Below are 14,981 nucleotides of genomic sequence, written 5' to 3' on the forward strand. Positions count from 1 at the left end.
CAAAAAGCCATTGAAGACGCTCACGGCGACAATTTCAACATTTCGGACTAATGCTCAGTCATTAGCGACGCTTACATAACAAACAGCAAAAACAACAATATTTTTAAAGTAGCCGCGGCAACGCACTAAATGTTTTTTGTTGTTGGTGACTTAACGCATAACAACTAAAAAGCGAAGCAAGCAGGCAGGTTAGAAAAAATAAGAATTAAAACTACAGCAAAAGAAACAGCAAAAACTATCAAGAGCACACAGATGAAAAAACACACACACACGGCGTACATACATCCATGCGTACGAGAGCTCTTACAAACATACATATAAGGTGCCGTTATATCGAGGTTAACGACCTACATTCATCTTTCTCTCTCTCGCTCGCTGTATGGCTCAATCACTCACATGTCGCACTCTTGGATCTTCGCCTATTAGCTGAAAGCTTTTGGAAAAGCATAAACATTTAATAAACAATATTTAATTCTAATACAAAGCACAAATTGCCCCACACAATAATATGGGACGCTGTGCTTTGGCTCTTAGCTATAGTTCAAGTGAAAATTGGTTCTTGAAAGCATAACAGAGCAGAGCAGAGCAATGGGGCGACGACAGATTACTGACAGCAAACAAATAGCAAACAACTTGAAACTGGTTTATTGATAAGCGTTGCCAGCTGCTCTGGCACACAGCAAGTTCCATATTCTCAACGACCAATCTCTTTAAAATGAAATAAATTGCTATTTGTTTGTTTTGTTCGAATGACACAATTTTCAAGGCCTTTGTTGTTTTCTGGCCAAGCAACTCGTGCAGGATCAATGAATTACTAACACAGATTCTTTCAAGCAGGCTGCCATCACGGATTGTCCAACACTGATCGGCTTTTGCATGTTTTACATTTGTCAATCGATTACCATGACGATAAATAAAGTGCAGCGTTCACAAGTGAAATAGTTCTCAGCATTTCTATGCATTTTTAACCGTTGCCCATTAGACCGTTTTTCTTGTAGTTTACCTGCAGCTGCCAAGACAACAAGATTCTACGCTTCGACGTGATAACCCCAAGCGACAAAACTTTCAATGCGGTTTTTTTTCGCTCTCAAGGCATGCAAAGCACGTTTTCTCAGAGTCAGAAACCACAACATCAACAATAACAACAACCGTACATAAATAGCCTCTGTAGCTTGAAGCACAGTTAGAAGCAGCTAGCAATTGGTGTGACAGCGAAAGACAGAGACAAGTGCAATGGCTGTGGCATGCCGTTTGCTGTCCCTCTCTTCTGCCTCCCACACGATGACAACAACAGCTTTCATTTTGGGCTACTTCGCATGCTGCGTGCGTATTTTAACCATTGTCCGGCTAAGGCAGAAGAAGAAGCAGCAGCAGCTGTCGGTTAGCGATCGCTCGTGGAAATGAGGTTAAGAGCAAATAAAACAAAAATTTCGCCGTCCCTAAGTAGAACCGAAATAATAATGATAACAATAATAATAATAATTAGCTACAGTCGCTGACACTTTTACTCATTACGCTTTATTTTATTATACATTATTATTATTATTTTTTGTCTGTTTAGGAATTTAGATTTCACTAAGCAATTTTACTGTTTATAGCTATGCTTGAGGCAAACACGTCGCATCAATTAAGGGGCAAACAAGTACTGTTAGTTCTTGGCGCTGCATTAAATATGCCAATTAACACACATTTCTGAAAATACTGTGAATTTTCACAAATATGTATTTTAAACCCTATATGTATATATATATTTGCACACATAATGAGCACAATGACAGCATTGTGACCCAGAAACTGAATTATCTTCTTTGTTTTACAGTTTTTTTAATTCTTCACCGTTTTGCAAATATTCAAATCGTTTTTTAAGGTTGGGTTCATCTTCGTCGCACTCAAGAAGAACAAGAACAGCAGAGATGAGCAGCACGCATGAATGAGATTTTCACGCTCCGAAGGGCATATGTGTGTACGTGCGTGAGTGCGTGTGTGTGAGTGTATGAAAAGACCGGCTTCAAGCACAACCAACCAAAAAAGAAGAAGAATAAGCAGAAGAAAACACACAATCACGGGACTCCATAAAAATCAAAGTATGAATATGTTTAGCCTACTTTTCGAAAAACGAAACGAATAAAAAAAGCAAGAAACTTTGTGTTTTGCTTTGGGCCAACTGCTAGCGGCTCATTCAATCAGTCTGGGAATTTATTTTGAATCATCCTCATCACGGCTTCTAAGCGGGCACGTTTTAAGCCCAAACAAATGGGATTGGCAAAAGATATACGGCACGATATGGGTAAAGTGTGCATTAGGCAAAGTATTTATAATATTCAGAGTTAAATCTTATGATTATAAATTTCATGTGAATAAAATAATATTTAATTATATTAATATATATTATATTCAATAAATTATATAAATATTTTATAACATTTTTTTTGAGAGTATATATATAGATTATTTTTATCATTTTAAATATCTCAATTTTTATTTTTTTTTATCTATTAGTTTCAGTGCAATTCAAAATTTCTCTAATATCAATTTATCCATATTTGTTTTCCTTATCTTTCAGCTCGTGCAGTCACAGATATAGTACTCGAGCACTCTTTGAACAAAGGATCCAAAAACTCTTCTGCAGACCACATAACTTAGCCTTTTGAGAGCATTCCTTCCGCATTTGGCAATTATTGTAAAATCTATTCATGGAAAAGCCATAAATGTTCGCTTTGGACGTGACACGAGTTACAATAGCCAACAACAAAATACAGGCAGTTAGTAAAAGTTATTCAGGCAAGGCGAATTCATTAAAAATTCGTTAAGAGCGAGCCAGCAAAAAGAAAGTCAAAGAAAGGTGATAATTTTAGCAAGTGATTGGCTGGCTGCGGAAATAGGTCGTGTGTGGCTTGGCTATTCTACTCCAGCTGAAAATTCCTGCCAGAGTCTGGCCACAGCCTAGGCCAAGCCAGCAGCCAAGCCCAAAAACAAAATATTCACTCAATCTTTATTGGACCACCAAGGTGTTGGGCGACTCTCTGCAGTCAGTTGGGTTGGGCTGCACACACACACACACACACAGAAGCAAGTGTGTGCACCTAAATATATATGTGCACACGTCTGTCTAGATATATATATGCAGAGTTTTATGGCATACTGGTTTGCAGCGTCATAAGGAATACAGACACGACGACGACAGCGCCAACTGAACAGAGAACAATGCCAAGTTCAATGCAAAGAGTCAGCGACAGAGTCAGAGAGTCAGCCAGCAGCAGCGGCAGCTGGAGAGCTTCAGAGACGAAGCTTCCTTGTGGGCGCTTTATTGGCTGGTGTCGCTCTTTATACCCTGTACTCGGTTAGCCCAACAAATGGCATGGACAAAACTAATTAACAAGTTGAAGCATCTCAAGCAACACTCTCTGCACATGAAGTGCATTTAGTAATACACTCAAACAAACAGGGTATATGCACTACATGTAATTGCCTAAGAGCTCCTTACAGACTAGCTCTAAAGTAGAGACAACTTTAATTAGTTGTTTGTTGAAAGAGTTTGGCAGAATTCCATTTTTATAAGTCACAAATATATATTAAAAAAAAATGATGTGCAGGGTAACTTCAAGTTGGATTTTTTTAGGAGCTTCAGCAAATTAAGCCACAGTTAAAGATTGTCTTTAGAGAGATTACAATATTACAATTTACTTAATATTTTGTTACAGAGTATGCTCTAATTTTCGCAAAAATTCCAAATAAACAAGGCAAAGTTCACAAATTAATAAGCTATTAAGTACAGAGTATCTTTAAGTAGAGCAGCAACGCCAGGTGAAAAATACTTTGGAATTCATAGCTAAGACATTTTATTGAGAATTTAAAATAAATAAAATTTCTCTGCAGAGATTACAAATCGTTGCAAAATATATCCCTAGGCTCTTAGGATTTTCCATTCATATCGCTTGCATATGAATTTCTAATAGATACCAACTGTATAGAGATCTTAAGCATCTAAGTCACAATTGATAGAAGCTAGCTGCAGAGCATCTTCGGGTCGAGCATTCAAGCTAAGATAGATCTTACTGTGATTTTTGTTCGTTGGCTTATTGGGGTCACTTACTTTGACAGAACTTCTACTTAAGCACCGGTATTCCATTTTAAAACTGTGTTTGTTTGTTTGTTTGTGTGTTTGTTGGTCTGCTGTACTTGGCAGCAGCTATGTTTCTTGTTAACGCTTTTATTTTTTGGTGGTTTTTTTTATGTTTTTTATGTATACAAATTTTATTTGCTTTCTGCACCGCACTTGATCGCAACACGTAACAGAGCGAGCGCACACGATTCAGGGCCAGGGCACAAAAGAATTTCAATTTCAAGCTCAGCCGTCTTTGGTCTTTGAGTGAGGAGGAGTGGAACAACGCGGCAATATATCTATATCTCTATATATATATATGTATATATATATGTATTTTTGTGTGCGTGCGTGTAACCAAGCTAAAAGAAACCAAACCGAACAGCACGAGCGCTCACCTTGGACTGAGGTGCACAGGTAACGTTTACCATTCCTTAAGCACTTGGCTGTCGCTCGGCAGCTCTGTCGCTGTCGCTGCCACTGCGCCGACGCGACAGCGCTGCGACGCCGGCGCATTGCTCGTAACCTGTTGCTAACTCTGGAATCGTGGATGGGTCTTAACATTGGCCACGCTCTGGCCCGGCTTATGTGTGCGAGCTGCTGCTGCTGCTGCTGCTGTTGCGGCTGCGGCGGAAAACTGCAGCAGCAAATGCGAATGACAAACACCTCAAACACCATCAATGGGCTACGACTAGTGGCTGCTTCAAAGTGCGTGTATATACATATATATAAATATATATTAACAAGCGATTTTAAAACTGCGTAGAAATTTGTCAGCTGTCAGTCTTCAGAGCTCATCAATTCAGCCGAAGCTCACAGGTCTTATTATATAAACTATAGTTAAGTTAGGCTAAAATTATTTTCTACATTGTTAAAATATATTTTTAGCTGTATATATTAAAAGCATAAATTATATAATATATATATATATATCTATATCCGAATATACTTTTTCAAACTTCACAAAAATATATAAATGTTGTTATTTTAGAGGCATATAGCTTTGACTTGGCAGCAGTACTTCATCTGATAAAATTTAAACATTTTAAAATGAATGCGTAATTTACTTAGCATAATTGTTGCATTTGAAGTGAGAATACATTTTAGGTTTTTGTTGAAACACCATTACATATACAGAAATTGACTGTTTGGTGCGATTTATGGGCAGGCGGAGTCATTGTTCCACAAGTCATCAAAAGCGATAGCGCTTATGATGGCCACTTTGCCATGATCTCGTGGCCACATAATTAAAATCATATTTAAATATGAACGTCATATAATTTTCTATGCAAGCAAATGTTTATTATTAATATTTAAAGAATATCTCTTTATTTTATTTTCATTTTAACTTATGTAACTCTAAATAAAACATGCACAAAAAAGAAGCTAAATCTATGGCAGTTTGAAAGCTAGAATCGTTCAGGCACGTCAATGCTTTATAATATATATATATATATATATATATATATATATATATATATATATATATATATATATATATATATATATATATATATATATATATATATATATATATTTTATATAAAGTTAAAACTCTAAAGGCAAGTGGAGTACTTGAGATCCTTAACACCTTGTAGAAACATGTTGCCTTGGGGGCAACATGTTGGCAATATTTCTCCTTGTTAGTAAAGACTAGAGATATATTATTAAATAAATATAATTTTAAGCTGCGAGCGAGTATTCGACAGTCGTTGCTGGCTGATACATTTTATATTTTATATTTATATATATATATATATTTATATTTATATTTATATATATTTTATATATATTACCTTTATATATTTTTATTTTTTTTTTTATATTTTTATATTTTCCGACTCTGCAAATAACTAAGTAAATATTCCAAATATGAATTTTATTTTGTGCTTGTAACAAAGTATGCACTGCCTTAATGGGCTGTGATGTTTCAAATAATACTAGTTTTAAGTTGTATTTGAATCAGTAACTACGGTTTTGAATATATTTTCAGATATCAAAATTTCATGTTGAAATACATTTTCGAAATTTGAATAAATCAAATTACACAGCTTTTATCTATATGGATGCAGCTTTGGCAGCGTGAGCAGTATATCCAATGAGATCAGATGGCGCCGAAAAAGAAACGGGTGGCGCCGAAAAAAAAATCATGGAATGTAATTTACGGCGTCATTGGCGCTTTTGTACTAATCATATTTTTATGTTGTTGCTGTGTTGTGTTGATATTGTGTTGTCCATGTTTGGCTTGCTTGAGCTGCCTAATCTGTTGGAAGAACAGAAATGGTAACGAGGAGGAGATGGAAGATAACCAACAAGCGAATCAAGGACATCAAATGAGAAGAAATTAATTAGCAACAATGTAACAATTTCGTTATTCCTTTTGGATGACATTATTTCTAAAATAAAAGATGTGTTTTAAAGGTTTTTTAGCCTTTATTTAAAAAGAGTAATTACTTTTGCTCTTGATGTAGTAGGGGTATTCCAATGAGCCAAGCAGAAAATAAGCACATGTGCTTTTGCTTTACAGTTGAATACGTTAGATATATATCAAAATTCTCAGCGAGCTTGAGCAAAAAACGAAAAAAAAAAAAAAAAAAAAAATAAAAATGAATTTAAAACAAAAAAAATCACCGAGACAAAAACTTTTATTATTGGCTGGCATAATTATTGCAATATTTTTGTTCAGCTGCTGCTTACTTTTCATATGTTGTGTTCCTTGTATTGCCCTCTGCGCGTGCTGCTACATGGATAGAAATAATGAACGATAAGCGAAATTTGAAAGTTAACAAGTAAGGAATTACACTAATTAAATTGTTTTTAATTGAAACAAAGCAAAAAAAAATGGTAATATGATTGGGCCTGTTCATTGTCTTAGAGCCTCGAAATTGATATGGGCAGAGTTTTCACCTGCATCAATGAAAATCGAAAGCATTGCGAAATGGCTAAGCCATCGACTGCATTTAATTGAATTACAATTAATATTATTACATAATCGCATATTCTGTAAGCATGTGTAGTCGCTGAGAGTGCGAGATGTTCGCCTATACTAAAGGCGCTTTTCATTTTGGGAAAGTTGTCGTTGTCGCTGCCATTGCCAAAGCTATATTAGTTTCAATTTGTGATGGTTATTATCAAAAGATGGAGTAAAAAATGTATGTATATATATATATGTGTAGAGACACGCACACACACATCAGTTACAAAACTTTCAAAGTTGTGGTTGTGTTAGCATTTCACTTTGGTAAATGCAAGAAATTTAAAGTCAATTGTCGTCGCAGTCGGCGTGCAGAAAAAGCGTCGTTCGCCCGTTTGACCAGGCGTACGCGTATTATAAATAAAATAAAATTAATAGTAACAATTGAAACAATGAAAACATTGTCAAACTGAAACATGAGTGGTCGTTACATGTTACTGGTCTGCCTGTCGGTCTGTCTGTTTGTCTATCTGTCCACACACAGGTGACATCGACGCTTAACGACATCTGTCATGATCACACAGTGGTGCAAAATGGCTGCAGTTCTTAAGCGGGCAAAGAAATAGTAATTGCTATATATTCTATATTTATAATTCTTGCAGTCTTATCACTTATCATTTATGTCACCCTTAAGAAATGACTATTAAAATACCTGCTGAAATAAAATAAATTTAAACGTATTTTCCAGAGATTGCACCACTGTGCCGATGGTTCGTTGTTTGGTCACAGTTTTCAGCGAAAGTAAATGAACGAGTTCCAATGCCAATTGTGCGTTATTTTTATTTTATTTTGTATTTGTGCTTTAACAAGTTTAACATTAACTGTCGTAATAGTTTGCCAAAAAGAAATGGAAACTCTCAAAGTTGCGTATAGAATTTGAGATATAGAGAAAGTCGTATAGCTTCAGTAGACAACAACATTTTGTACTAAGCACAAAGTTTGCCTTGAAGATTGATAATAACTAAATTCTTTAGTCTAAAAATGTTTTGAAATTCACGTAGAGCATAAAATTTTGTTGCAGTTTTTGAATACGTTTGGTTGATGTTCGTTTTACGCGCGCCCGATGCATGTTGCTTTAGCGTTATCGATTACAACACAATACAACCGTGCGTACACAAACAACTGTTGACCAACACTGCAGCCAGTGACCGTGTGTGTGTGTGTGAGAGATTGAAGACAATGGCTGCGGCTGTGGACGGTGTGGTTCCTACCCTTGCAAGTAAATATACAACAAATAATATCCATTAAATTCTATAATATGTGCTAGCTATATAATTCCGCCATCCAATTCAATAGTTGGCGTTAGTTGGGGTCGCCGTCAGGGCATATATAGAACACATTTTGTCTGACGACCCTAACCGCGTGTATACGTATGTGTTGGTTACTGAGTTTTTTTTCGCCGTCTCTTTACAGTTCGCTCTAGCGTGGCTGTTGAGCTGTGGTCGTCAGCTGGTGCAAAGCAGCCATACGAACACAAGCCCAATTTGCCGCGAGAGGAGACGAAAAGTTCGCGTTCGATCTGCTTTAGTCCGGATGGTCGTTACTTTGCATACTCGAATGGTGCCGAGGTGAAGGTGTTACACGTGCCAATTTCCAACACTGGCGGCGTTGATTGCTGGCCGGTACAATGCACGCTGCCGCGTCCAAAGGCCTTCTATCTCAAGTTCTCACCGCGCGGCAATTATCTGTGCACCTGGGAGCATTATGCCATTACGAAGGATCGTCCCGAAGGTGCTGCGAATTTGCTTGTTTATGAAATTGCCTCTGGCAATGAGGTCTTTGCCATTGTTCAAAAAAATCAAACGGATTGGCAGCCGTCGTGGTCATCTGATGAATCGATCTTTGCATTAGTCGTGGGTGGTGAGGCACTTTTTTATGATCTGGCAAATGGTCCAACTGAAGGATTTGCCAGTGCATCGCGTAAAATTGGTGGCAGTCGTGGCGGTATGTTATCCCTCGGTCCGGGTAATAGTCCGCCATTCTTGGCATTTTATACACCGGGTGCTAAGGGAGCACCATCCATGTGTAAGCTTTACAAGTATCCAGCTTTGGGTCAAAACCAAACTGTGGCTTGTAAGAGCTTCTTTCAAGCGGATCGCGTTGAGATGTTGTGGAATAAGCGCGGGAGTGGCCTGCTGCTTCTAACAAGCACTGAAGTGGATAAGAGTGGTGCTTCCTACTATGGAAATCAAGCGGTGCATTTCATGGCCACCAAGGGAGATACTTGTTCTGTGCCATTGTCTAAGGAGGGGCCCGTGCATTGCGTCAAATGGAGCCCCAAGGCCAATGAATTTGTTGTCGTCTATGGCTTTATGCCATCCAAGGCAGCACTCTATAATCTTAAGTGTGACGTTATCTTTGATTTTGGCGAGGGACCTCGCAATTGCGCCTACTTCAATCCATTTGGCAATCTTATTGTACTCGCTGGCTTTGGAAATTTGCCCGGTGCCGTTGAAGTATGGGATGTTAGCAAAAAGGAGAGGATCGCCAATATAAAGTGTGCGGATACCACACACTTTGAGTGGCATCCAAACGGCGAGTGGTTTGTCACAGCGACAACCGCACCCCGTCTCCGCATTAGCAACGGGTGAGTGACTCAATAAACAGCCTTAGTTTTGTAATATAACTCATATAAATTACTATTTTTGTATTTGTGACAGATTCAAGGTGTATCATTATTCGGGCGCATTGCTGCATGAAACATTGTGGCCACAAGGGCAGGAATTGCTTGGCATTGAGTGGCAGCAGTATGCAGATAACACATTTGCCGAGCCAAAAATAACCAAGGCCAAACATGAGGGCATCAAGTCCAGTCAGCCAGAGGCCAGCAAGAAGGCCTACACACCGCCCCATTTGCGTTTGCTTAAAGAGGGAAAGAATCCGGAAAAATATTTGCCGCAGCCGACGGTGCCGGGACTTCCAGCAGCAGCACCAGGTAATAGCAGCCGGAAAATTTGGCATAGACAATATGACTTGGATAATCCCATAATGCGGCGATGCCAGGGCTCGGGCGAGCAACAACAGGGCCAGGGCCAGCTGGTAACGAGCGTGGTCAGCAGCGGCCATAGCAGCTCAAGTACCAGCTCGACGCGACCCAATCGACGCTACCGACCCTACCAGCATAAGCGCTACTAAAATTATAAAGGTTCATCATTCCATTCCACTCATACAAAAACCAAAATGCATTGTGTAGGATATTAGAGAACGTGGCTGTAAGTAAAAAACGTACATTGCCTACCAACATTTCAATGGTTATTTAGATCCAAACTAAATTGAGCACCCAAATAAAATTTGGGTCATCTTTTTTCTATACTGTCGATAATGACCAATAATACATTGTATTAACAAACTAATCTAATCTGTTTAGAATTATAATTTTCAAGGCTTCAATTCTTCTATTTGGAAAGCAACAGGTTTCAAATTCTCTGGTTTCTTGTTTTATTACATTTTTCTTTCGAGGTGCAGTTGAGTCTCTAGTTCTACCTTTGCTTGGCTAGCTTAAATTTGAGATAGTTTTAGATTATCGTCTGTATTGAAGACAAAAAAATAGAATTATTATTATTTTCTACAATTATGCGAGACTTCTGGTATATAAACCAATTATGATGATGAATACCTATCATAAAATATTCGGGGTCGGTCATTTTTTTGTAGAACATCTAAAGCTGTTTTCTGACTGTTTCAAATGTCAATTTGCTAATTGGCTAATTTGATTTTCTATCGTATTCTTTACAGGGGTTGGCAAAAGTAAGAAAAGGAATACCAACAGCAGCAAAGCAAAGGGCAATAATAACATCAACAATAAGCGTGAAGCTGGCGATGCCACACCATCCGATGCGGCTGCAGCTGCAGTGGCTCCTATTGAGGGTCTGGACCAACAACAGCAACAGGAGGTTGCAACAGGTTCAGCTGTAACTGTTGGTGAATCGCCGCGCAGACCGCCGCAGCAGAAGCAGCGTCCTCTGCCCAGGCAGCATCAGCAATACCAACAGCAACAGCAACAGCAGCAGCATCAACATCAACAGCATGAGCAACAAAACTCTGTTGAGCTGGGCACACCACGTCATCATCATGCAAATGGAAATGTTCCGCAGAACAATAATGCCAACAATAACAACAATAGCGACAAGGATCGCAAGATACGTAGTGTGGCCAAAAAGTTATCGGGCATTAAGAAGCTCAAGTCGCGACAAAGTCAGGGCGAAACTCTGGAATTGAATCAGTTAAACAAAATTAAAATGGAGGCAAGGTATTTGGAGGAGCTCAAAGCGCTCAAATTGTCCGTCTAATTACATGCCATCAACTGTTAAATGTGTGATACAACAACAACACCAACGCCAACAAAATACAAAACAAACAAAAATAATAAGAGATTGAAGAAATTGACTGCACCAACAAGCAGGATAGATGCGGAACAGTCACGTTTTGGTTTTTTCAGGGCCCCCCTATTATGTACTTTCGAGCTTCCTGTATTTGATTTAAAAATGAAATGTTAGTGCTGTTTTCTTTACGTGCGCAAATTTTTCAAAGTTTAAACACAAAAAAAAAACTTAAAAACATTTTTCTACTATTGTGATTTTTGAATATATATTTTGGCAACCACTACAATAGCAATTAACTCATGTATGTACCAAATTGTGCTACACAGTAATAAATAGTTTCCACATCGACAGAAAAAACAAACAGTTAAGTTTCCCAATTGGATTTCTTTTTAATGAACTCTTCTCGTCCGTCTTCCTTAACGGCCACATAGTATCCAAGGTTCTCGTACTTGTGTCGCATATAAGCTATATAGCCAAATACACCTACTATTGCAGTCAGTCCAATGCCCATTATGATTTTATTCTGAAAAGAAAATATTCTTTCGGTGCTCATTGTAAACACTAAATGATGTGCATACCGGTTTCGCATAAAGTTCAAAGTTAATTAGTCTAAAGACGCCAGTGCTGCGAATGGAGCGTATACCCTCACCGGGCGACTTTGTTTCTTTTTCACTCATTGTCCTTTAAAGATCAGTAATATTGTCCACAATCTTAGAGCACATTGCACAATTCTAGTAAACAAGAGAATACTAGTGTGATGACTATCGATAGACACCATCGAGTTGCAACACAAACGATTAATATTGAATCATCGCTAATATGGTGACTTACTATTTGAATTCATTTGCAGAACAGGACGAATTTAAAAATGCATGATAAAAAACTATAAAACAAATTGTGAATATATAATCGTCAAACGAACTAACCCGATTAAAAACACGAACTTGATTATAGTAATCTTATTAAAAGTGCATCAAAAGTATATTTTTTAAGGTTATTCTAAATTTTAACGAATATAATTTTACACTTTACAGTAAATTATTTTTCCCAATTCGAGGTTTTTTTTATGAACTCTGTGCGGCCATCTTCCTTTAGAGCCACATAATAACCTAGTTGCTCATATTTGTGACGCACATAAGTTGAATAACCAATAATGCCGACAATTGTAGCAATTCCCAGGCCTAGTAAGACTTTGTTCTGCAAGACAGTATTTCATTTTAATTTAAGCGCAAATCTGAATTTTTTTCTTACTTGTGGGGTGTTCAGCTCCGAATTGATAAATTTTAAGACACTGGTGGTGGTCGTGGGACGTATGCTCCCTGGCGGATTCTTAAAATGTTTCTCGTTCATAATTTAAGTTTGATAATTTCTTTCAAAACGATAACTGTCAGAAATATTTGAAGTATTGTGCAGAGCTGTATTCGTTTGCTTATCGATAAGCATGGATTTGATAACTTAACATTTCGAATACGTGAAGTCAACTTGTATCTGTAGAAATGCTTGTATCACAGACAAAAAGCCAACTGTTGATTTTTCATTTTTATTATGATCAAAAAATTAAAAAAAAAAAAAAAAACTATACATCAGAAAATGTTCCAAGTGAACTTTTATAAGTTGTACATATACATTTATGTACATAATTAATAGTGTCTGCAATTGGTTCGAAGTTTGTCGGTCACTTAACATAAAAGAACATACATTTACAATAAATAATGTCACGATCCTAGAGGATTTACAATAAACTGATGATCTGTTTTTTTATGTACAAGAGAAAATTGTATTCCCAATATATTACTCAAAATCAAATTGATAGCCGCGATCTACGAAACTCAGGCCTCGTTCAGAGCTAACAGGAAAGGCGTCCATGAACGAAATGTACTCCTTGTAGTCTGGAGAATGTTTAAGATCCTGTAATTAAAGTGATTTGTGAATAAAGTTAAATTTATATTCGGTAAGCTACTCACTTTGACATCAACATAATCCTCAAAGCCGCATAAAACATAATATATTAGCAGTGGTCGAGTACGCAAATATCTATTATTTTGTTTGTTTGGCTCGCGCTTCTTTAAAATGTTGAGCGCACGTTGTAGAAAATTGGGCGTCAGTTCACGACAATAGGACACATCAAGATGATGAAGGTGTGGACACAACTCAACGAATTTGAGCAGAATGTCATCGCACAGATATGTCCAATTGCGCAGGCACAGCAATTGAAGATTTGTCATGCAGGTATAGCGTTCCAGAAAGTCCACGGCATGTGTCCAGCTGCAAATTGCTAATCGCTGGAGCTTTTGATGAGACCAAATGGACAAATCCGCGTCCCAGCCAGGTTCCAAAGGCATATAATAACCGTCAACGGCGACACCTATAATATCTGGTGCCTTGCGTTCCATTATTTCATAGAATTCTTGCACTTCTCGTATTTTATGGTCGTAGCTATCCACACTTGCTAATGGTGGTATGCAAAACTCGGTGTCGAGCAGTACAATCAGTTCCTTAAGTGATGGCAGCTTTAGCACTTCGGTGATGACTGTTTTCAAGGTAGCCAAGTTGAGCTTCAAGATGGTGAGATTCTGGAGGTAGGCGACGCAATTATTGAGCCGCAGTTTGCTTATAACATCGTACATCCGAATGTCCAGCACTTGTAAATTAGTCAACTGACTGTATATATAAAATAAATAATTTTTTATATTGATATATTATATTATATATATCTATAATACTTTCACATACCTGCAGATCTCATCTAGATATTCCTGCTGCAGTTCATATGCTTTATGCTGATCTTCGTACAAGTGTAACTCCTGCAGATGCCGAAAGTTGGATAGGTAACGCCCCTGTATTGGCGTGGTTAGGCGAAGTCGTAACAGATTCGGCATCATTTTTGCCATTTTGCATATGCTACGATCTGATGGATAGCAATCCACATCTTCGGGATCATAATAGAAGCTGGTTACATTGGGCAGCACGTAAATTTGCATTTCGTCCAGGTCTTTCAGTAATGTGCACAAACAACTCGACACAGTCATGTGTCGTATAAAGGGACGCATTTGTTTTATAAAATAGCAAAGGTCCTCATAATTTGGCAGTAATTCGCGCCATTTCTCCATATCTAGTTGATCGTAGGTATGAGAGCCGCGCCATCGATTCAGACATACCCATTGAAAGCGTTGGCAAACTCTGGCGAAGGCTACTTCACTGCGAAGATCTTGAAGTCTCTCGAATATACACTCTAGGCAATCATTGTTCAGTTTTAATATATATGACGTTTGTTCGCTTGACGTCGGGGGCGTGCCAAGCGCATCTGACGGCTCATCGGCCATGACTGCAAATTTTGAATTTAGTATACTTCCAACATCATATAAATATTGACACATACCCTAATACACTTTTCGCTTCAACAGCTTACTATTTAAATAAGTGTGATATTTGCCTATGTGATCTAATTAAGGCAAAATAAAGCTTATAAAAATTCGCTTCATAACAAACAAAATGTACAACAGCTGTTTTTAAGCAGTGTTGAAAAATAGAGCTGTGAAGATTCGTTCGGAGCGACTTTAATCGAACTGGTTTTGAGCTATGA

General features: G+C 37.8%; 3 protein-coding genes across 5 annotated transcripts; 1 reads left to right on the forward strand and 2 right to left on the reverse strand.

Annotated features, from left to right (window-relative positions):
• Nucleotides 1–8,009: 8,009 nt before the first annotated feature.
• Nucleotides 8,010–11,625, forward strand: LOC111594916 (eukaryotic translation initiation factor 2A). Of its 2 annotated transcripts, none has more exons than XM_023308403.2 (4): nucleotides 8,010–8,295; nucleotides 8,490–9,663; nucleotides 9,737–10,011; nucleotides 10,812–11,625. In XM_023308403.2, the coding sequence occupies exons 1-4, from the start codon at nucleotides 8,118–8,120 to the stop codon at nucleotides 11,363–11,365; spliced, it is 2,181 nt and encodes a 726-aa protein (XP_023164171.2). In that variant the 5' UTR covers nucleotides 8,010–8,117; the 3' UTR covers nucleotides 11,366–11,625. The 2 variants fall into 2 exon arrangements, 1 of the variants encoding a protein (XP_023164171.2); XR_002751153.2 differs by having other exon boundaries at nucleotides 8,103–8,295; nucleotides 9,737–10,288; nucleotides 10,812–10,890.
• A 19-nt stretch (nucleotides 11,626–11,644) lies between these two features.
• On the reverse strand, nucleotides 11,645–12,157 carry LOC111594917 (small integral membrane protein 8). Its single transcript, XM_023308404.2, has 2 exons — nucleotides 11,977–12,157; nucleotides 11,645–11,921 (listed from the first exon to the last, which is right to left on the reverse strand). The coding sequence occupies exons 1-2, from the start codon at nucleotides 12,073–12,075 to the stop codon at nucleotides 11,763–11,765; spliced, it is 258 nt and encodes an 85-aa protein (XP_023164172.1). The 5' UTR covers nucleotides 12,076–12,157; the 3' UTR covers nucleotides 11,645–11,762.
• An 858-nt stretch (nucleotides 12,158–13,015) lies between these two features.
• Nucleotides 13,016–14,935, reverse strand: LOC111594914. 2 transcript variants are annotated; one of them, XM_030223574.1, is made up of 4 exons: nucleotides 14,778–14,935; nucleotides 14,132–14,723; nucleotides 13,363–14,059; nucleotides 13,016–13,306 (listed from the first exon to the last, which is right to left on the reverse strand). In XM_030223574.1, exons 2-4 carry the CDS (start codon nucleotides 14,719–14,721, stop codon nucleotides 13,190–13,192), a joined length of 1,404 nt encoding a protein of 467 aa, XP_030079434.1. In that variant the 5' UTR covers nucleotides 14,722–14,723; nucleotides 14,778–14,935; the 3' UTR covers nucleotides 13,016–13,189. The 2 variants fall into 2 exon arrangements, with proteins under 2 accessions (XP_030079434.1, XP_030079429.1); XM_030223569.1 differs by having other exon boundaries at nucleotides 14,132–14,935.
• Between the last annotated feature and the right edge of the window lie 46 nt (nucleotides 14,936–14,981).

The sequence above is a fragment of the Drosophila hydei genome, unplaced genomic scaffold (genome assembly GCF_003285905.1).
Source record: "Drosophila hydei strain 15085-1641.00,03,60 unplaced genomic scaffold, DhydRS2 tig00000001-arrow-pilon, whole genome shotgun sequence".
Classification (NCBI taxonomy): Eukaryota; Metazoa; Arthropoda; class Insecta; order Diptera; family Drosophilidae; genus Drosophila; species Drosophila hydei.